The following is a 23,477-nucleotide window of genomic DNA, read 5'->3' as shown; positions in this document are numbered from 1 at the left end:
TCGGCTAGTGAAATTGTTTGAGGATTGGTGAGGCTGGAATCAACTGAAAATTAGTGTACAGAAATGTTGTGTAATATCCTTCACGCACTAAAAATCGACTATTGATTCGGTTTATGAAATCGGCGAATGCCCCCTCCATAGAGTTTAATGTTGCTATGATGCGACTCATACGATTCTGTATGAAACTGCGGAACAGCGATGATGAACAGAATAATAAATGAAAAAGGCACATAGAAGGAAAACGCACGTGTGTAAACGAGCGCTTCGTCAATCGATGAAATCAAGAGCTTGAAATTCGTTTTACTTGTCCGAACAATTAACTTTTCTGCGCCAAAAAGTTTGATTGTTGAACAAAAATTTTCAAAATTTAAGAAGAAATATGTTTGTTATTAATAATTTAGAATTGATCAAATGCTAGTTTAGCTGAAACATTTGCGATTTAATATAGCTTGAAAATGATAATGTATGCATAGTACTTTTCATTTTTGATTGATTAAACAGAAAATAACTAGTAAACAGATATATGAGATCCCAGCTGGCTCGAAGTACGACATTGGTCTAACAAACCAATCATATCGCTTGTTGGAACAACTGCTTCCCTAAAACCTTCAGACCCTACAACGCACACTGTAAACAATTCGTTCTCCGCATATATCTTATCACCTGCACTAAACACAATATATCTTATCTGCTAATCGACGAAAAACCTCAAATACGTTGCATGAACGGCCTAGCAGCTAAACAGTGCTTCAACAATCATCGAAACATTTGCATCGAAAAGATGAAAGCTTTCTTCACAGCAATAGTCGTAGCAGCCGTGCTGCTGATGGTCGTGGACGTCCACGGTGACATTTACTCGGAGATGGCCAGCTGTGCGTGCCCTCTTCTGTATCAACCTGTCTGTGGTACGGACAACGTTACCTACTCAAATGACTGCGTGCTTGACTGTGCTATCGAAACTCCGACCGGATTCCAGATAGGGCTCAAAAAGCAGCGCAACGGATCCTGTGACGAGGCAGAGCTGTGAAATTCGGTTTGAAAAGCAGAATAAACTTTGTTTGAATACTTATAATTTGTGTCTGTTTTTGTTGTGAATAATTTGTGGACAATACTCGGTTCAAAACAGTTTTTCGTCGCTGCAAGCTATTTGGTTAGTGCTAAGCGTACTTCATAAAAGCTTCCACCTGTGCTAAAGTACACATGGATACGGTGCTGTGGGGCAAATCTACTGCTATGAACTACTGAATACCCTTGAGCTTGGGGTTTCCGTTTGAAAAACCTAAACAATTTCTCCGGAATTCCCATTATAAATTTTGTTTTTACCCTATCCTACTCAGTGTTGTTATCAATGACAAGCGCATTGCGATCCGATAAGGAAGTTTATTTCCAAGCAGAAATCGATAGTCTGAGTCTTTTCGTTTTATTATAAAGTAATGCCATTCTGATGACATCCGTCAGTAATTTCTGGGAAGTCTATGAGTCTGAACTGTAGAAACACTAAAATGCGTTGTACTTCGATTATAATTCTGATGACAGTGGCCCTTTTGGGGTCCTTGTTAATACCAGCGGAAGGACGACTTGATAGCGAGCGAAGATTGTGTGCCTGTCCACGGATTTATCTTCCAGTTTGTGGAACCGATCTTCACACCTACAGCAATGAATGCAGCTTGCGGTGTGAAGCTGATTCAGACCTGGGAAGGGCTAGTGGTCTCAAGAAGTTGAAGGACGGATCTTGCGATGCTCTGGCGGACAACTTGGAACATGCACCAGTTGAGTACTGAAGTTATTTGGCATAATGGAGTTGAAGCTGCATGGAAGGTGCTAATTGGTTTACAGCAGTGATTTATAGTGGAAAATTGCAAAAAAGAAGATTGGATGACTAATGCAAAAGTTTGAAAAGGATTGATTAGAAATCAGGCTTGCAAAATATGAGATTTATTACTTATACCGAACGATTCCGTCATAGTAATTCACAACGGAAATTTCCAGTAGATAACTCGTTCAATAGATTAGGTTACAAGAGCTACTTAAATGAATAGGATTAGCTGTGGGCTGTGGCTGGAAGCGTGTGTGCAGTTAAGGCGCAATTAAGTTCACTTGAACTATTTCACGCGCTTGGCAGAAATAAGTTTGTTCAGATGTTACAGTTAACCAAAGAAGCTTTTACCTAACTGTTCGATGCATGTTAAAGCTGGTACTACCGACTTTGCAATACAAGCCTTCTAGGAATGTTACATTTATTCTTGAAATTAATTGATAAAGAGCTGCGGATTGCTTTTTACATTCGTGAATTCATTTTGCCTTTTGTACTACAGCAATGATTCACTAGTGACGAGCTCGTTAATTAGAGCGTTTATTAGTTGGGCGTGCGCTAGTTAGAACATGCCCATCACGGGAATTACTCTAAATATATTAATTATTTTCGTGCATATAAAAAAGTATTACTAAAGTGCTAAATATTACTAAAGTGTCACGCATTAAATGTAAAACAAATTTGCAAAACATTGTAAATTTGTAAAACAAGCATTGTAAAACAAATAAGTTCCTTCTTTTTTCTTGAATTTATAAAAACTTTTCGTAGAAAAAACAATTCGAGACCTCACAACAAAATATACATTAAAATTTATTTAACAAAATATACATTAATTTATTTAATTCTAATGAAGTCGAATTTAATATACAAATTATCATGCATTTTAAGAATAAGGTAAGTGATCATTATCCATTCGGAAAATTGGATAGTATGGCCCCAATAGTATGGATTTATCAGATCTAGGATAATTTTTGGTATACAAACGACAGAATATTTTTTGCTGGATAATTCCAGTTTTCGTCTGACAACCTATCCAATAATTGATAAAAGAATAGTCAATTTGCTCTTCGATACTTAAGACTCCATTTGTTATTCCAAGAAAAATTTCTTCAGTACATACTTCTTTAACAATAAACAGTCAACGCACTGGCAAGACTGTCATCTGCGTAGAGGAATGTCCCGATTGTGAAATAGGTTTTGTATTTTGGTAATATATTTTTCGCTTGAAACGTAAAACCACATAAAACTATAGCGAAATTGGGAGACAGAGTATTGTTTGACAAAAAAAGCCTTCCCGGTTGAGAAACACTGCAAAATTCATAAATGAAAATAAAAATAGAGAAGCAACTAAAAACATAAAATGTACATAAAATACAACAATTATTTATCAACAAAAACGCCTCATACAAAGTGCAAAGTAATTTATCAGTTTCTCAATAAAATCATCCAAATCTGAATTGAAATCGATGCATGTAAAAACAGGAAGTTCGAGATCTCAATTTCGCTTTCATGTATCTGAAAAATGTGTTGAAAATGTTTCTGGTCATTGAACTATAATAGTTTATTTTCTGGATTTTTCATAGCCGGAGAACTTAGCTTTTTCACAACCGGGGTGGACGGCAGTTTGTAAAAAATTATGTAATATTTTTTGAGTAAATTATTTCACTTAAAATTTGTCTGTGTGATGAACTAGAGGTCCAAAACTAAGGTTATAAGCATTTTATTGCCTTTTCTATACTATTTGATATACAAACAAATCATTCCCAAAACATTTAAAAAAAATTTTCGGGTATTTTTTTTTCGAACACATCCTACAAAATAATTTACAAGCTGATTGATTGTTGTTTTGCTCAAAAGCTGCTTCGAATACAATGAGGCGAGACGTTGGTAGTTACTTGGTAGTGCTAGTTTAATAAACACGTGAAAAATGTTTAACCGTTAAATGTTATTCAATATCGCTATTGAAGGTGTGATCCGGCGAGCGGGCATCGAAACGAGAGGAACGATCTTCAGTAAGAGTAGCCAACTCCTAGCCTTTGCAGACGACCTCGACATCATTACTAAAAACCGTGGGACGGCGGAAGTAATCTACGCCAGACTAAAAACGGAGGCTAGGAGGATAGGGTTACAAATTAATGCGTTGAAAACCAAATATATGGTAGGATGAGGCTCCCGAGAAAGTAACGTTTGCCTCCCACGGACAGTGTCTATTGACGGTGATGAACTGGAAATGGTTGATGAGTTCGTATATTTGGGATCTCTGGTCACCGCCGATAATAATACGAGCAAGGAGATCCAACGACGCATTCAAGCTGGAAATCGAGCCTACTTTTCCCTTCGCAAGACGTTTCGATCAAGGAGCATACGCCACCGCACAAAGCTGACGATGTACAAAACGCTAATCAGACCGGTTGTCCTCTACGGACTTGAGACAGTAACTTTACTTACGGAAGACATACGTGCACTTGTCGTTTTTGAACGAAAGGTGTTACGGACTATTTTTGGCGGAGTACAGACGGAAAGCGGAGAGTGGCGGAGACGTATGAATCACGAGCTACAGGCACTGCTTGGAGAGATTCCCATCGTACACCTGGCGAAAGTCGGGAGACTACGGTGGGCCGGCCACGTCGCAAGGATCCCGGACGACTGTGTAGTGTAATCCGTTCTCTTCAAGAACCCCACCAGCACCAGGAATAGAGGGGCTCAACGTGCTAGATGGCTCGACCAGGTTGAAGCCGACTTACGTGTGTCGAGACGCGCAACGAATTGGCGACGAGTAGCCCTGGACCGAGTACAATGGAGAAGAATTCTTGATACGGCAAGAGCCACCCCGGCTCTCGGCTGAATAAGTAAGTAAGTAAGTTTCACAACCGGGGACAATTACCTATAATTTAAAGTGACCAGGTTTTTTTGGATGAATCCGGGACATATTGATTGGCTTATTTGCTAAATCGGTTGGTAGTGTTGAGTTATCTGTAAACAGTTCTGCTCGGTATATTTTTTCGCAGTTTAAAGGTACTGTGGTTTCGTGATATTCATCATGCAGGAGAAGAAATGAAAGTCATTGTGTGCGGTCATCTGCAGAATCCAGCGTTGGGTCGGGAGCTGGCGGGACAGATGGATTATCCTAAAAGAGCTGTAGTGTGAATAATTGAGGGGTGCAAAGAAACCCTCAAGGCGCAGGCCAGACGTTGGAGTTGAACTCTTGATTATCAACTGCGGTTGAGGGACATTCGGAAAGTCAAGGCTGATCTCAGCCGATTGTGCTTTGGCAAAAGAACTGAATTCTGACTGTATTGCAAATCCGTCTGGGAATGACTACAGCTGTTACCGAGCAAGAACAGCAGAAACCTCAAACAATAAACAAAGGCTAAAATCCGGTCTCGTGAGCTGTGCGGTCAAATGATGACGAAACGCGATGCATGTGTCTGACTCGATGATGAATAAGGCCGATTTCAGCCAAACCCACGGGTTAAATTCTTCATGCTCTGGCTCGCGGTTGGATTTTTAGCAGATTCGAGATTGGTTTTGGGGATGGGTTCATGATAAAAGGTCATGACTTGGCAAGGGATCTGTACACTGATACACTGGAATAGGTACCTTACCAGGCGGATTTTGCCCTTCATTAAGTCCCATGAAGCCTGTCGCAGTTTCAACATGCATGCATGCATGACACTGGACTTCAGTTCATCTCAAAAGAGCTGAGTGCACCAAATTGTCCCCGGGTTCGTCCAGTACTGCAATACTGAAGATGACAGCAAAAGCTGAAGATGAAGAGAACAGTTACTAGCGACATTGGTCAGATGAGGGATTCGAGGTGCCGGCTGGCCGGGGCAGTGACTGGGGAGGGTGTGCACCGGCTGACGAACGATCCCAGCTGCAGGTTTTTTCATGCAATTTTATGATTTCCTATGTATCATCCTTAGAAACTGTTCCGAATAAAAAATTAATCAATGCGGGACACTTTCCGGGACGCCTAGTAATCCGGGACAAGCCATCCAAATCCGGGACAGTCCCGCATAATCCGGGACGTCCGGTCAGCCTACTATAATTGAAATGAAGCCGACATTTTTGGTCCAGATTGACAACTTATCTTTCAGGTAATTTTCAAGAGCCTGATGTGGCAGTCAAACTCACACATTTTCGATGTCCCATTTATAGGTACCAAACTGTTAATTTTGGTACCTCTCATTGAAATTTACTGAACATTCCCATTAACCGACAACTATCTGAAGGATGCTCTCTTCACTCCTATCATGAGAAAATGATTGCATCACTTTGTTCCCCTGCTAATTTCGCTAAAGCTCTATTAATACTAAAACATCTGCTAATAAACTCAAGCTAGACTGGGCAATTGAAATGTTCTCCAGATTTTCAAAATATTTTGAGTGACACCGAGCTTTGAGGCACACATTTTAAGGCGGAGGATAAATAATCAATCAGGATCTGGATATGTTCGGATTAAACTACCATACACATATACATACCACTAAAAACGATTCCAGTATGAATGGTTCTAGCAAATCAATTTGCGCTCGCAGCGATGTGTTGTTTGGTGGCGGTGGTTTCAGGAAACTATCAGCCTGACAGTCTGTTGTTCAACAAAGAAGTCCTTCAAAATATCGATAAATATCGACACTTTAGCATCCCTAGAACAGAGATAGTCAATCATTTCCCAATAGAAAATTTTGACAGATGCTGTTTTACGCATCTATCGACGAAATAGGATGCCGAAGAAATCAACCTATTAATCAACCGACTTCGTCGGATCGCGTTGGGTGGTTGTCTCCGTCACCCGACGCATTGGTATATTTAATCTGTTACCGTCGGGTAACGATTAAATCAGATGATGATCGGTTTACTCTGTACAGAATGATGTTTTGACAGCTAAGTCTGAGTGATTTTTGAACAAGGCCAGTTTACTTCTAATTTACTTCTTCTTTATTTGAATATCTAGGTAAGTATCCTTTACATAAAAAGACAGCTGCATTGAATTTGTAACTTATTATCGCTATGTTAGTTGGAATTTCGCACTGAAAATTATCGTGCGACTATTTTTTCCTATCGGATTGTGGAGCCACACAACGGAAATAGAGGTTAGGTCCAGTAACAAGCTGCTCTTGACTCGGTTTATATCTTCCTTAAAGGAACTCCGTCCGGATCTGCGTCGCCGTCAATGAGGCATGGAATCGAAAAGGTCCTGCGACAAGTTCATCTCCTTTGTCACGATGGGAACGGATTGGTTCTGCGGAGGAAGTTGATCGATTGGCTTCATGAAGGATGAGCAGGTTAGTGAAATTAAACTATAGGAGTCAATATAAGTGTTCGTGTATGTTCCGCAGAAGAGAGAAATTTCTTCAATGAACAGCTTTTTTCGATTCCAATTAATTACCTTCTGATCGTTACAGGTTGTCATCGCGCCGACGTCGCTCGTGCTATTTCAAGCAGTCTTCTTCGTTCAACTCGGTCTTGGGCCGCTGGTCGCCAATTCTCAGAAGTCTAAAGTCACTTTTAAACTGGTCGAGCGATACCGCACGGTGGGCATCTCTGTTCCTGAGGCAGGAGGAGTTGTTGAAGAGGGCCACTTTCAAGGCATTATTAGGAGCATTTTTATTAGAATTAGGTTTGGTTCTATAGACTTCAATATAATGCTCGAATTGATCCACCTATTTTGATGTATTGATAAATTTTATGTCCCGAATAATCGACCTATTTTGTATGGTTCCGTAGGTTACAAAATTTTCTCCATCGATTAATCCACCTATTTCGTATGATTTACGTATTTCGTCATCTGATTCCTCCACCGATTTGATCGGCTTTGGTAGGCAAGTTAACTACTTACACCAATTAATCCACCTATTTCGTCGGTATATTGACAAATTTTATCGCCCGATTAATCAACCTATTTCGTTTGGTTCCATCAGACACCTTTATTTCATCACCCGACTAAACAACCAATTTAGTCGGTTTTTGTCGATCGATTAAACATACCGACGAATCGGTAGATCGCCCTGTTAAACTCCCATAAGCGGCGTTGCAACAATCGGCCGATTCGTCGGGTCCAAAATCGGGCGATTCAGCCGACGCGAACCTACTAAATCGGGGGAAAAGTAGGGGGGATTTTCTATCGGGTTGGAAAACAAAACAATTTAATGTCAGTTGTGTCCAGAGATGCCAGAAGTGAAGACATGTCTTCATTTTGAAGACATTTTTGTTACAAAAAAGTGAAATGTCTTCACTTGAAGACATGTGAAGACATGTCTTCACCATGCAGTTTAAATGGGCGGAAAGCCGAAGGAAGACAAATGAAGATATTTTTTCTTGATTCGTGAAGACTTTTCAAAAAATCACCTGGCATCCCTGGTTGTGTCTTGTGTTTTCTCGGACGAAACAATGAAGTTATGAGTGGTTGGAGCGGTTCTAGTTCCGGACAACATCGCGGGCACAGTTACAGTTCGTATCAAGTAGAAGTCGATACCGATCCACTGTGCTGTTGTGAATACTACGACCGGAGCGATGAACGGAATCACATTCTAGCTTGCTGCTGCAATTGTGTGGACGTCGACGAATCCTTCGACAGGTAATTGACGAGTGCAAGACAGATCGAGTTCAAACGGCAGGAATAATCGGGTTCGAATTTGTGTACATCGGTGTATGGGAAATGTGAAGCTCTTAAGCAACCGGTATTTAGAACATTTCCGGCAAAGTTTTGGAAATGTTTATATTAAAGAAGCATTGTTATAGAGGATATAAGTAGGGCTAGAAAATCTTATAAGAACGGTGCATGTTTTTGTTTTTTTTTTGCGCTACCAGCAGTATTCTGTGACGGTATGCGTTTCATTTGTGTCATGTCAATTTTGATGTTGTATAGGGTTGTACAATTATGCCATAGTTTGTAATTACTATTATAAATGGTAAAATACATTTATGCCTTTGTAAGTATAAACTGAGGAAACAAACTTAGGAAAAATATGAAAATTCCTACTAACTTTTTACCGCATTGCCATTATGAGTTATTTTTGACATATGGTTGAGCATCCCTCGCTTTGTCGCATAGGCCCTGTAAACTGACCGCATTTGTTATTGATTTTTATTTTCTGTGCCCCGTCGACTGTCGTGACGGCTGGTCGTTCGTGTGTTTCTCTTGATAGGTTTATTTCTGGACGTTCGATCCCGGTGGACAAGCAGCGTGGCATGCTGCTGACCTTTCAGGACCGCCTTCGCATTCCTTGGCGAGGTGGGGCCAAGCAGATTACGGTGGACAATGTCTTGCCGGTATTTCTGCTGGTCAGCTTGCAGCTGCTAGCTGCCCTGGATTTCTACTGCAGTCTGGCAGTCTTTATATTTATCCCGTTGCTGTTGGCTTATCTGAAGCGTTTTCTGGGACGTGTGCTGCCAAAGTAAGTATAAAGAAACTTTACGGCACCATTCACACTTTTTAGCTTATTTTGCATTTCAGAACAAAATTTTTCTGTCTCTGGCTTTTCTGGAGTGCTGTTTATTTGGTGATTTTGTTTGAGTCGACTGTTCCATTGTTGGAATTACTTCCAGAGGAAAACATTGTTTTTGTGGTGTTGGTGTCTTTGTCGTTTCTTTGCTTCTACAAGTGCAATCAGCGAGCGTCGATGAATCATGAAAGTCATGCACAATATGATTCCTTGCCTAATGGAGATTCCGGAACAGCCATTTTAATATCCGATCGGGAAGATTCTGACGAAAGCGACGGCCGGTTGGCTTGTCAAACATGCCGCAAGTATGTTCCGCCAAGGACCTATCATTGTAAAGTCTGCGGCACATGTGTGGTCAAGCAGGATCATCACAGCGTCTGGCTAAACTGCTGTGTCGGCCGTGCTAACCATCGGTATTTCGTGCTCGGTTGTTTTTGCTCGTTGCTAGCATTATGGTTGTTTGCCAACCTCTCACTCACGTCGGTGTGCCATCCGACACCGATTTTTACACTTCTGGGAGTGACCGTTATGCTACCGGATGATTGCACTGATATCTACTTTCAGTATGAGTAAGTATATAGCATAAATTTGCATTAGTTTCATTGTGGACGAATTTTGCATATTTTGTGGTTTTCAGTATCGCACTCTGCTTCACCGGTGCCATCTATGCCCTTCTGATGTCGTTGGTTATTCTGATCTCCTTACTAAAACAGGTACTGTTTTCATTTACCTTTATAATTATAAGCAGTAAGAATTGACTCAATACCTCGATTCGCAGCTTTGCTTGATTTCGCGTGGTCTCACCGGAAGTGAGTGGCAACGAGGAGAACATATTAACCGACGAAATTGTCTCGTGAACTGGAAAGCGTTCTGTATGGAACAGTAAACGTACTACTTGTTAGGTAAGCTCACTATGCACTACTATCACCCATCATTATTCTGATCATACTATAAAGGTACGTATTTTAACCCGTTTAAAACATAGCCCGCAAGAAGGCATAGGTATTGTTATGTAGCAATTTCGCGAGCAAAAAGCATTTTCGCTATCGAATTGATCACCCCCGTGGAGGGTAACTAGTCTGTACACTGTTTCATGTTTTCCTGCTCTACGATTGCTACTTATTATTGAACGTTTTCTATAATTAGGAAGTAAAAGTAAATTATGACTTTAGGTAAAACAAGAGATAAGTAGAATTTTGTCTTAGCTCTATACCAAACAATGAAATATATAAACGGTGACTCGTAAGTCTCTCCATCAAATATCATTACTCATACCAAATATTCTTATAATATAATGTTCTCCTAATTTTACTGAGGAGCGAAAGTAGGTAGAAGAAATGAGCTGTTTTTAGGGAAACGCAGCAAAACGTAGACTGATCCAGTTTATATTATAAACTCATCTGCATCGTTTTATTTGTTCAACACTCGTTTAACACTCGTATCCTATAAATCGTCGAGTAAGAACTATTCAATACTTATTATCATATATCTACAACACATCATCGTTGCATATTACTAACTATTATTTAGGCGGTGCTTATTTGCGTGCCATTCACTCATTCACCTAGGTTTTTCTTCCAAGAAGGCCTTCCACTTTCTTCACTTTGCACAACAATTTATTCAGTCGCAACAGATGGAATGAGTACAGAAAGTTTAATCTAATTTTTTTACTCTCATAATCGTAAAGCATACACACCAGAAACTAAAAACGCTAAACATTGATTGTACTGAACAGCATGTTGGTAAACAAAAGGAAAAAAAAACGGTCGAGCGCGATAGAATTTATGAAAATCAAAATCGCACACCAAGTCGTCGCTCTTTCAAAGTAGCGAAATGTTCTCGGTGTTTTCCATAGATAATAGATTCAAAATCACTACAATAAAATAACATAGATTAGGTACTCGAAGTTTGTGCTTAGGACAATGGTTTTCCTTCATTGAAGTATCACATTTCCGAGAAACCGGCTGCCTCGAGCGATCTTTTATGGAGCACAGGCTGTAAGCGGAATCACGAGCTGCAGTGAGCAATCCACCGTATCACCTGACGACGGTCAGGAGATTACAGTGGGCCGATCACGCAAAGATACTAGACGATCGTTCGTCGCAAACCGTTCTTTTCAACAACCCCACTGGCACCAGCAACAAACAAGCCCGCGAGATCTGAGAAGTCTGGGAACTCCTTCAAACAGCAGAATCCGCCCTGGCTCTATGCCTAACAGTATTGACGATAGGGACCCAAAGTTCATACTCAATCTACGGTTGGAAAGATTCGTTAGTAACTAACCATTAAGGAAAGCGTTGAAAACGCTCTTCAGCATTGCACGTCATACCAAAATGCAAGTGGTCAACCCGGCTAAATGCAGCTTCGAGATTTGCATTACCTGCATCTAAGTATGCTTCTTATCTCATTTTCCTCAAGCAATACGAAGTAAAGTAAGCCAATTAGGTGATTCGAGACCAAGCCAACCAGACCAACCAAGGAGAGGAAAAAAAAAGCTTGGAAGAAATAATTAAGCATTGGCACGAGGGAGAATTTGACCAAGTATCTACAAGCACGCAATGAGTTGACCACGTTCCTGAGGAGGAAAAAGTGCCAGCAGGAGGAGAGAGATCGTTAAGAGAACTAGAACAACTATTCCGTCTAACAACACGCGCAAGTTCTGTGAGAAGGCGAACCATCCTCGTAAAAGATATACGTCAAGGTCAAAGCCTAATATGTGTAGGGCCGAAGAGGGACAGCTGATCACAAACGATCGGTGATTGAGAGGTGGAACCAGTTTTGCGAAGGGCATTTCAATGGCGAAATAACAGAAAGAGACGCAATCGAGGTTAATTTAGGAGTGTCTATCAAACGACAACAGCGTGCCGACTTCCCACAGAACCGTGCAAAAATGGCATAGAACCATTAGCAATGGCACTTCACATGATAATTTCAAGCATTTGCGAGGAGGAGAAACTACCGGAGTATTGAATGGATTCTGCCCAGATTTCGTAACGTCTTTTATCCCCAATAACGAGAGATTTTGTAGGGTAGTATCAGGCTTGCATTATGGGGGCCCGTTCTACTACGGATCATATTTTTTACTCCGACACATCCTCCAGAAATGTCGGGAGCACAACGTGTCAGCGCATCATATATTCGTAGATTGTAGATTTCAGGGCAGCATACGATATAGTCGACCGCAAACATCTATGGCAGATAATGCACGTGAACGGAAGCGTCTCCAGAGAAAATACCGTTCACCTCCTAGGGTCAGTGACTATTGACGGCGATGAACTGGAAGTGGTTGATGAGTTCATATAATAGGTAATATTCGGGAAGCTACCGCCGACAACAATACGAGTAAGTAGATTCAACCAGGAAGTCAAACCTACTTATCCCTCCACAAGACGCTTTGACCAAGGAGCATACGCCGCCGCACTAATTAGACCGTATTTGTACGTGCCGTATTGGAAGTAAAGTGTTGCGGACTATTTATGGTAAGCAGAGAATGGTGGAGAGATTCTCACCGTGGGCTGGCCACATCGCAAGGATGCCGTTTTCCTTGGACAACTTTATTGGCACCGAAAAAACAGGGGCTCAACATCTTCTTTTGAACAAGTAACAACTTTCTTCAAAACGAGGTCAATAAGAATATTTACAGTTTTAACAACGTCTGCGTACGGTTCCCTGTATGTTGACCGACACAAACGATCACCAAATCATCAAGCATATCAAAAACTTACTTTATTTTTAAAACATTACGCTACAAAAAAGCTATTCAAACATTTAAAAACATCCTAAAATCAGACTTTGTTCTATTTATGTTACGGGCTTATTGCGTAAATAAGTTACAGCTCCTCCTCGATCGGTTTGTAGTCCGGCAGTAATTCCCAGATCTTCATCCGCCAGCGTTGGCGCCGTTGTTCAGTCTCTTTTTCAATCTTCAAAATAATGTGCAGTCTTTGCCAGCGTTCGAATACCTTCCACTTGAGTTGCCTGCGCAGTTCAAATAAAAATTAGTTAACAGAAAACTAGTGACAGCCAAGAAACAAGCACAAACCATTCATAGTGAGAAGCTGCGTGGGACATTTTTCCTTGCAGTATCAAGAGGGCTTGTTTGGTACGACCGATCCATGTCGAGACAACCATTTCCGAGAGACGTACCTCGTACCAGTCGGTGGCTACCTGCATCTTTTTCCGTTGCTCGTAGCAGTACTGCAAAAGTAAAATACAGCATTTGCTCAGCTTCGTTCTATTATTCTTCAAATTTATTTACCTCTTTCCAGGAATTCAGTCCCAGTAGCATGAGTTTCGAGTGTGCCAGCTCATCTGCCTTTTGCTTTTTACTTTCCCACAGTGAGTTGGTTAAACCCCACCATTTACGGAAGTACTTTTTCTTGTAGTATCTCCTGCGAGCGGCCATTGCACGGCGTTCGTTGTCTCTCCTAATTCCAAGGAGTAGCTTGAACGACAGCATTCCGAGACGCTTGAGCTTCAGCAAACGAAACTCCTTGGCAATCTGATTGTTAGCTATCCAAGCTTGCCTTTCCTGTTCGCGTATTATCTTCTGCAGTTTTTCCAGTTTGCGCTTCTCACGCATTTCTCGGTAACGTTTCTTACGAGCTTCCTCATCCTCTAGCCGTTTTGCTTCTTCAGCTGCCATTTTACTTTCCTCTCGTTCTCTCTCCAAACGTGTGCGACGTTCCTTAGCTTCTTGGTGACGTTGGCTACGGTCGAGAGCTCGTTGCTGCATCTTGGCCAGGAATTTCGGTATCATCAGCCCTTGGGCTTGCAGCTTGCGAAGTTCGTCCGCCTCGGCAGTGTCATTTTTCATATTTCCCACAATTTGAATGCACTTGGCTTTGGCACGTAGGCGCACGTTTCCCGTTCGCATTGCTTTGTGCAGTTCGGTTTGTATTTCCATCTTGGAGAGTTTCGCTGCTTCGGAAAATTTCGACAGTTTTAATTCAGTGATGATACGCTCCTGTCGTTCTAGTTTTAGCTTCTGCAGTTCTATGATATCCTGTTGAACCTTCAGGCGGTGTTCGTAGTCTTTCTTAACGTGAATTGTTTGCGTATTGGGTACCGCGGCTTTGGAAGTTTTTTTCTTGTTTGCGCGAACGTTGTTGATGAATTCATTGATGCGTTTCAACTTTTGCTCGCGTGTCGTTGTAATGCCGGTACCTTTGGAAATCTTTTCCAAAATTGTGAATTGCAGCCATTTGAAGAAATACTGCTTAAGCAGTGCACGATCGTAGTTCTGTAGAAATCCTTCTTTCAACGCAGCACTAATCACTTTACGTGATTCTTCCGAAATTTCAATCCTGTCGTCATTGATCATTATCTCTGGTTTGTAATTTGTAATACGTAATTTGCTGTAGTCTTTTTCCTCCATTTCACATCGTCTACCCATAAGCAGATCATTTTTCTCCAGTGGGATAATCGGGTCTTCGGTTACTTCCGGTGAATCGTAGTTATATGTAAGTTTTTCTTTACCAAAATCGTTGCTGTTTTCTTTGGATGATCCACTTGAGTCTTCCACACGCGTTATTGTAAAGTAAAAATCGCCTGAATCGGAGTGAAATACTGTTTGTGCTTCATCATCGTTGGCAAGTTCTGATATACTTTCCGTGGATAAGAATTCCGTTTCGTCGAACTCATCCAGGTCGGAATCGAGTGATTCCAAGAATAATTCGTTATCGTCGAAATCATATTCTGAACCATCTAGAGAGAAAGACGACTCTTCAGCGGGATAGGTAATTAATTGTGTGTCTCCAAAACGTACGGTTTTATTCTCTTCATCTTCAGGTTTTTCATTTTCAGTTTCGCAATCTTGCTTGAATTCGATCTGATCGAAGTTAGAATTTTCTGTCCCATCTCGAATTTCCTCTATTGTAGCTGGCTCCTTAAACATCCTAATATCCTCCTGCCGACATTGTCTAAGCAAGTTTTCAGTTCCATGAATTGCACTCTGGTAGAAATCGTTCGTAAATTTTTCGCATTCTTGTAAGCTTTCGTAGATGATGCTGTTATCGATTTTCGGTAGATCAATCAATAAGAAGCTCTTCTTTTGTTCACTGATCTGAGCCTTTTTGCCATTTGTTCCACCGTTCGTGATTTCTTTGCGAAATTTATTGAGCTCGTTTTCGAACAATGTAGTTTCAATGATCTTCCTGTGATTCTCAAGCTGCTCTTGTTGGTACGCTCGGACAGGATTCAGTGGCATCTTATCCTGACTTCCTTTGGGTTTGCGTTTGATCATCTCATGTCTGTAAAACACAAAAACGTTTTATGCATAGAACATATTGGAACTGCAATCGATTCGTGGAAATATTTACAAACTTAAATGTATTTTTTGATAACTTAAAAAGCATTTATGTATTTGATAACAACATTTGAAACATTTATTTGGTGACAAAGAATGGGGCTTGGTCGCTAGAGAGGGTTAATTGTTTATGTTTCACAAGCTAATTTTGAAAATGTTTTTAATTTTAAGAAAATTTAACGTAACATTCAACTAACCTGATATCCATCACAAGAACCGGATTAAGGCCAGCTTTGGGTGGTCTCCCGTCTCCGTTTAAAATTTTCAATTGACTTTCGTCAATAAAATCCATATTGAAGAAACGTTTCACCGTTTTCGAAGTGACAGTGATGTTATTCAAGTGCTTCCTCCTGATACGATCCCATCGGTTTTCTTTCAACTTTGGTTTCGCACTCAGCAGCCGTTCTAGCAGATCGGCGGACGGTACTTGCCCGGAAGCTGCTGTTTCGTCGGAATTCGCGTTTTGTGACATTATTTCGGTAAGACCATGAAATTGAAAATCTGCACTTCCGCCGTCGTTTATTTTCAATGTCGGTCCAAATAACACGCGTGGTAGTCAAGGTGACGACTCACCCATCACGCTCCTCCAGTGCAGAGTGGCTGCGTACTTTCACTGATGAGCGTTAAAGAAGTTAAAAAAAATACCGAAAATTGTGGTTTGAATTACTTATTTATTCAATATCTTGCTAGGCACCAAAATCAAAGTGATTGAAAGCTGTTTCTTACAGTGACAGGTGAAATAAATGCATCTGTTGAACCAAACATAAACCGTTCTAAACGTTACGGACATATTCGCTATTCGAATAAATCCATCCCGCTGCTATTGCAGGCATTTATTTTCATAAATTCCTCTCGAATTTCCTGCAGCAGCTCACGTTCTGCCTGATTTAGGCAGTGCTGCTGCTGTTGCTGCCCGGATGGTTCGGCTGGGGAGTGATGCATCACATGGGGGCTCGTGCTTATGGTAGGTTGGTAGTTTCCCTCCGGTGCGTACTTTAATCGTTGGCTCATGAGGCAGTCCATTCTGGAGCGATTTCTTCCATAGATACTAACATCGATTCCGTGGTGATTTTGACTGCGCTGATGTCGATCTGCGTTTCCCTTAAAAGCGGTCTTGTATCCACACACATTACAGGTGTAAACTTTCATTTCGCTTGCATTACTGTTAGCCAGTATTTCATCCAGTGTGAGTCTTCTTCTTTGTCGTATTTTCAGGACATCTTGTTGCTGTGAAGGTGATTGCAATATGCTGTGCTGTCGAAGTCTGATATGGCGGTACAGGTTTGCTTTATACTGTGAATGATATCCGCATTCCGCGCAAGAATAGCGCTCTTGCGGTTGAGGTTTTTCATGTGGCATGCTCATTTCTGTACGACCCCAAGCACCGCTATTTGAAGCAACAGCTGGATTTGGGCTCTGATGTGTTTCGCATGGATTATCGAATGTCGACTGATAATGTACGGGCTCCTCGCTTATTTCAGTAGGTTCAATTTTAATTTCTGTATTGTCAATATCCTGATGCAGATAGCTGCTTTCGAACGACTGCTGTGAATGGCCTTCATGCATGAAATCAGTGGGTTCACTTTTAACTTCCGGTAAATTGATCGGTTGTGACGGATTCACAGCGATTGGGAAATCATCTACTTCTGGATTCAGTGGTATCCCTTGAGGGAGGCTAACCATCGGTGAAGAATGTTGCTTATTCTGATGAACCAATTGTTGGAAGTACCGTTCCGAATTGAAGCTTATTTTGCGCAACAAATGGAACATTTCCAGCTGCGCCTGACAGAGATTGCAAATTTGCTGCGGTAAACCATCATCGGGCACTATCTGGAAGTGGCATGTTTAGAAAGTGATTGCCACGCAGAAACATGGATCGCTTACCTGCAGCTGAAGACAATTTTGCATAATTACAGCAATTATCTCTCCACTGCGAGATGAATCAAGAATGGACACAGACTCGAATTCTCCGTTCCGGCGACAGAGGCGGCAGAAGTGTTCCATCTTATTGTATTCTGGATTGCTATCGATATTTTTGTGTTTTTACGGGTTTTTCGTCCAAAATAACAGAAACTCGCAGGACTATTTTGTTTTTATACTAAACAATGCGAATGGGACTGTGAGGTGAGACACAGACAGATCAAAGTTTACCTCTCTCTCGCTTGTTGGCTGACATTTGGCATTGGTATTCGAATGTCGAAACAATTGGGAATCGAATAACCGAGCGAAAAATGAAAAAAATCGAGCAGTTAGTAGTGATGCTCGAATTCGTCGAATTTATAATACCATTTTACCAGGCGGCTGAAACTGAGGGGAAAAAGTGACTAACATTTTTTGCGTTTCTTATACAGGTCCGACACAAAAAGAAGAGTAGCAAAACACTCGAGAGTGCCTCCGTAATCAACAAAGTGATATAAAAACTTACCAGAGAGTGCACGCTCCCATTTACTCCGTTTACTGCACCTTAAATCAACGTTTGCCCTTGAGACTCGTTATGTTCTGGCTGTGGAGAGAGCGCTAATGATTAAGCACTCCATCACTTGGCATCTAGTTTCTTTTTGATTAGGCTATGGTCAAATTAGCAGTCATCGATTCTGCCAATTTCAAAAGCAGTTTTTTTTGTTTGAAACAAAAATTCTGTTCATAAAAATATATTCGCTGTGTTCAGATTGGCAAGAAGAATGCAGTATTTACATTTTTACTAACAGAACCCCGCTTTTGGGCCCAAAAACTGCTTCCGAAATTTTGCTCTCCGACGAAAAATCAATGATTGTTAATTTCCCGTTATGTCATTTTCGTTTTTGTGGTGAAGCTACACCGTTTGGTGTTACACTTTTCGCTGGATAAACGAACGCTTACGGTGCAGCAGCAGTGATGTGGTATGGGTGTGTTGGTGTTTTCCTATCTGCACCAGCTACACTCTCTTTTTTTCTGGTTTTCTGTTTCGATCTGGTTTTCTGTTCGGCAGTCGCGGGAAACCCACGAGACTTTATGTACTGGTCTGTGGGGGAAGAGCGATCCACCAATGACCATGTGTTATTACCACACAACTCAGTAAACAGCTCCCCGTTTTCGCTCATCTCTCCTAGGTAATGGAGCGTCCCAAGACGCGTTCAAGGTTCACGTTGCTTGAGCCAATCTTCGCGTTGAAGTCACCCAAGTGGATTTGGATGTCCCCTTCGGGATTTTCTCAACCACGCTGTTTAGCTGGCTGTAAAAACTCTCTTTCTCCTGCAGGTCGGCAGCATCTTTTGGCGTATAGCACTGGATTGCTGTAGGGTTCGTAACCCGTGTTCTGAATCTGGCAACGATTATTCGCTCACTTATCGGTTCCCACTTCATCAGGGCCGCATGTACCCCTGGGCTCAGTAGGAATCTAACTCCTCTTTCTCGAGTAGCGTTTTTACCTCGTATGCCAGAGTAAAGCAAGACTTGCCCGGATGATGTCTTGTGTTCGCCAGTACCCGGCCAGCGGAACTCGCTCAGCCCAAGGACTTCAAGCTTCAGGCGGCCAGCTTCCCTTGCAAGTTGAGCCAGCTTGCCCTGTTGGGCAAGGGTCAGTATATTCCATGTTCCAATTCGTGCCCGTGTTTTCATGCTAAAGGTCGTGGCCAATAATCCAGAGAGATTTCATTAACTTTTTGTGTTCCGGTACAGTAGGCTGTTAACTTAAGGTCCTCATCATCTATGAATGATAAAAAGTATCTCGAACCATCCCATGCCGCAGGATTAATGGGACCACAGAAATCCGAGTGAAACCTTTCCAACCGTCGCCTTGCATCCGTTGAAGGGTTCATTCCCGACATTGCTTGCCTATAGCATATATAGATCACAGAAACCAATATTGGCTTCGGTTTTCCGTTTTTAGATTTAAGTTCCTAATATTTTATTATTAACTTTCATACAGCTGATAGAATGCCTCCATTTATAAAGCTACACTATTACCAAAAACATTGCCTGTGACATTGCTCTTGGTAAAAGTGCTTGAATTTAAACATTTACTCGAAAGCAGTATATTCGAGCAGCAACACTCGCCCTGTTCACAAACCAAAGACGCAAACCCAAACACAATTCGTGCACATTGCTCGAAATTATCAGTAATGCTAATGCCGTAATCAGCAGCATTAGCACTTTCAGTCATCAACAGAAATTAAAATAAACAAATTTGGTTTCCCTGCGCCAAAAGTGGTACAATTACGAATCGCGGGCCATTTGAGGCCGTAAAACCTTTTGTTTTGGTGGTGCTTGATACGAATATTTGATCCATCGATACTCACAATGAACGTGCTGGTTAAAAATAAGCCCGTAACAAAGTTTAGTGCAAATCGACAATAGCCAAAACCGGCTACACCCAGTGCCCAGAGAACCATCCAAGGCTACGAATCTCGACATGATCTTATGAAATATCTCACGTGAATCACATGAATCTCGCAATATATTGTATGTAACGTTCACATTAAGTTATATTAGAACTTAAAATACGTAATATAAGATACTCAAACATAAATGCTACCATCAAGTATATTCTATGCCAAGGGCAAATACAAACGAAAGCTGCTGATCGTCACGACGATTATGTTGGTCGCATTTTACGTCGTTTACCTTTCGGATTTCCATTCGGCCGAACGGAATTGTTTTAACCAACAGTACCGCAGTCCTTGGTTGGTTTTGGAGGACGTTCAGCGTGCACAGCAGCAACCGCTCGAAGGAAAGAATATATTTTTCCACGAAACATCCTGTTCCGGCGATGGAGTGGTTCATCTTAATGCCCGTCAGGCTTGTGCCGTTGAATCGGCCGCACGCAAGAATCCAGATTGGAATGCGTTCGTGCTGTTTGCCGCTCCTGTTGGGTTTCGTAACAAGAGTCAGCTTCCACTGATGGATGCTTTGCTATCATATAAAAACGTTCATTTGCGGTTTGTAAATTTAACAACCTACGCACAGGACACACCGCTGGAGGACTGGATGAAGAGCGGCGAAATCTTCCGTTCAAAGTATATGAACTCACATCTGTCCGATATTATGCGATATTTAACGCTCTATAAGTACGGTGGAACCTATTTGGACCTGGATGTGGTGGTGCTGAAATCTTTCGATACGCTCGAGCCGAACTATGCTGGTGCGGAGTCTCCGCGCTGGGTGGCAGCTGGGGTTATTAATTTTGAACACACTGGTCATGGACGAGAACTGGCGGAAATGTGTGTAAGGTGAGACGCCGGAAGGAGTAAGTTTACGGTTGCTGAAATACTCAGGCTGGTTTTTTCAATTTTTTTAGAGACTTGTTAATCAATTTTAATGGTCAGGACTGGGGTAATAATGGTCCTGGAGTCATTACTCGGGTGCTAAAGCAAGTCTGCGGTACAAATGCCCCTTTAATGATGACCCGCGAGCGGTGTCGGCACTTTACCGTTTATCCACCGGAGGCCTTTTATGCTATCAACTTTGAGGATTATTTGCAGTTTTTCGAGGAACGCTGGCTGGATAAGGCCCTTGCTACGGTCAACGGCTCGGTCGTTGTGCATGTGTGGAACAAATTTAGCAAAGACCATCCGGTACGGGTCGGTTCTCAGGTAGCTTATGGAGTATTAGCGGAACAGTACTGTCCCCGTGTATACAAAGCTAGCGGTGAGTTTTTCTAGCGCCATTATTTTAGTGTCTATATAGTTTGGAAAGTGATTTGCACAATTATTTATTACACATAAGTTTCACTTTTGCATCTTGGTTTCCATCAATGTTTTAGAACCAATCACAGCAAGATCAAATTTTTGCATCGAACAAATCTCTATAGATCTGCATTTCGGAATAGCAAATTTAAATTCCGAAAAACGTGAAACTTCGAACATATACACTTGTTTAACGTTCAGTATTGATAGCAAAATACTTAGAAAGCACAATTGAATCTCACAGAGCAACGAAGTGCGTTTTGTTTTTATATAATTTGGGGGAATGCAGTTCCTACTTTGGAAACAGCATGGTTGCATCACAGTTTTCTTTGCTTTAGTTCAGTAATCCATAAAGAATAAATAGGATGAATTTATAATCTGCACTTCTGCTTTTACTGGAAGAACGAAAAAAGTATTCGAGCTTGAAATTGGTTTCAGAATACTGTTCTGTTCTGGTGATTATCATTTACCTTCATTCGTTTTGGTAGCTAAAGCAGAGAATCATCGATGAAACAGCAAATTCATCGTAACATTCCAATTCTAGTACCTACAAGGGAACAAACGTAATAGAAAATATTATTCAGTTATCTAAGCTGAAAATTGTTATAATATACTGAAGCAGCACACACACAAATACTCGAATGAAAGTTTAAATTAGGAAAATTAATCGAAAGAAATAGATTTTTTATTTTATACAACACAAGCTTTACCATAGCATAAATTACATTCACATTACATTACAATTTCATTTTTTTAATAATTTGGTACAGTTTTATGGCTTAGAAAGAATTAAAAACAGCGGTAGGTAGTAACGTCTGTTCTCTTTCCCAGTAAAATTAGAGTTGTTATAATTCAAAGTAGTGTTTTTGTTGTGTAATATGCACAACAGAGCAAGTTCACTCATCGGAACATGTTTTTAAACTTGAAATTGAGAGGATGGATATGGTCAAGGAATTCATCATGATGCTATATAGAGTTAGTTACAGCTAGAAATACGTCGCAGGTGTTATTTTTTGTTTAAATTATTATTTATTAGTTTATGTTACACTTAATTACGTTGCAAAACATATAGCTTCCGGGTACTCTAAGGTATCGGTATTATGTTTGTAGACAAGGGTGGTTGGTAACGCAGAATGAGATTATAAAGAATCTGAAGAACACAAATATCGCTAATTAATTTTCCGAAATTACCTATTGAACGTCGATTTGTAATGTGTGACGAAGTATGAAACTACCGTCCTTTACTTACTTACTTACTTTACTTATTTTTTCGACGACAATCCTCTTATGAGAACTACCGAACGATCACTATGTCGCCTACAAAGTCACGTTTCATCGACTATCGCCAATAGCCAATAGATTCGTGGGAAGTTATCAGGCCGGCTTCATGGAGGATCGGTCTACTACAACCCAAATCTACAATCTGCGGTAGATCCTCCAACAGTTTCGCGAATCGCGAGTCCGCACGCATCGTCCGATCATGGATTTCAAAGCCGCATATGATAGTGTAAACCGACAAGAGCTATGGAAAATCCTGAACGAAAACGGCTTTCCGTGCAAACTTACTGGACCATACTGGACCTACAATGGATGGGATCCAGTGCTGTGTACGAATGTCGGGTCAGGGGACTGCTACAAGGAGATGGTCTTTCCTGACTGTTGTAAAACATGCGGGCATCATCTATCCACAGGCTAACAGACGTAGCAGTAATATTCTAGATTGGAGCGGACTAAGGCACAATAAACAGCTTTTAAGCAGTAAACATCATTGAAGTTCTTGCCAATGCGCATAACGAACCCAAGATTTCTGCAAGCTCTGTCAACGCTAAACGCGATGACGCTCAGATCTTTGACGTAGTTTTCGCGCCGTAATAGCATATTTGACAGTCTGTAGTCAAAAGCGAATAGGTTCAATTTTCCAGAAAATGTGATGACTTTACACTAATTGGGGTCGAAAATTTCTCCTAAAGGATAGCGGCGTCGGATAGATTTTCAACTTTTAAGTACAACTTGAGGTCGTCTGCACACAAGAGTCGCAGACCTGTAAGTAGGTAGTTGACGCCATTGAAGTAGATAAGGAATATTCAAGAGCTGAGATGGTTGCCTTGTGGGATTCCTGAATGAGCAGAGTGAACGATCTTGAAAGACTGCCGTCAATATTCATCAATGCAGCAATGGGCCACCTATGCCAAGCTCATCCAGTTTGGCAATGGCAAATTTATGGTTCAATTTATCGTAAGCTGCGG

General features: G+C 41.2%; 4 protein-coding genes across 4 annotated transcripts; 2 read left to right on the top strand and 2 right to left on the bottom strand.

Moving 5' to 3' along the window:
- Positions 1-8,208: 8,208 nt before the first annotated feature.
- On the top strand, positions 8,209-11,156 carry LOC128742249 (palmitoyltransferase ZDHHC23-B). Its single transcript, XM_053838545.1, has 5 exons — positions 8,209-8,393; positions 8,965-9,213; positions 9,273-9,830; positions 9,899-9,974; positions 10,040-11,156. Exons 1-5 carry the CDS (start codon positions 8,215-8,217, stop codon positions 10,145-10,147), a joined length of 1,170 nt encoding a protein of 389 aa, XP_053694520.1. The 5' UTR covers positions 8,209-8,214; the 3' UTR covers positions 10,148-11,156.
- Positions 11,157-13,091: 1,935 nt separating this feature from the next.
- LOC128741097 (calponin homology domain-containing protein DDB_G0272472) lies at positions 13,092-16,040 on the bottom strand. Its single transcript, XM_053836672.1, has 4 exons — positions 15,766-16,040; positions 13,520-15,512; positions 13,304-13,458; positions 13,092-13,239 (listed from the first exon to the last, which is right to left on the bottom strand). Exons 1-4 carry the CDS (start codon positions 16,038-16,040, stop codon positions 13,092-13,094), a joined length of 2,571 nt encoding a protein of 856 aa, XP_053692647.1.
- A 220-nt stretch (positions 16,041-16,260) lies between these two features.
- Positions 16,261-17,646, bottom strand: LOC128743598 (uncharacterized). The gene is made up of 2 exons (XM_053840202.1): positions 17,453-17,646; positions 16,261-17,398 (listed from the first exon to the last, which is right to left on the bottom strand). The coding sequence occupies exons 1-2, from the start codon at positions 17,570-17,572 to the stop codon at positions 16,364-16,366; spliced, it is 1,155 nt and encodes a 384-aa protein (XP_053696177.1). The 5' UTR covers positions 17,573-17,646; the 3' UTR covers positions 16,261-16,363.
- Positions 17,647-19,787: 2,141 nt separating this feature from the next.
- On the top strand, positions 19,788-21,987 carry LOC128742930 (lactosylceramide 4-alpha-galactosyltransferase). Its single transcript, XM_053839431.1, has 2 exons — positions 19,788-20,775; positions 20,844-21,987. The coding sequence occupies exons 1-2, from the start codon at positions 20,075-20,077 to the stop codon at positions 21,205-21,207; spliced, it is 1,065 nt and encodes a 354-aa protein (XP_053695406.1). The 5' UTR covers positions 19,788-20,074; the 3' UTR covers positions 21,208-21,987.
- The last annotated feature ends 1,490 nt before the right edge of the window (positions 21,988-23,477 follow it).

Source organism: Sabethes cyaneus, chromosome 3, assembly GCF_943734655.1.
Source record: "Sabethes cyaneus chromosome 3, idSabCyanKW18_F2, whole genome shotgun sequence".
NCBI classification, from domain to species: Eukaryota; Metazoa; Arthropoda; class Insecta; order Diptera; family Culicidae; genus Sabethes; species Sabethes cyaneus.
Note: the sequence above shows the minus strand (reverse complement) of the source record. Positions and strands in the feature narration are given on the sequence as shown.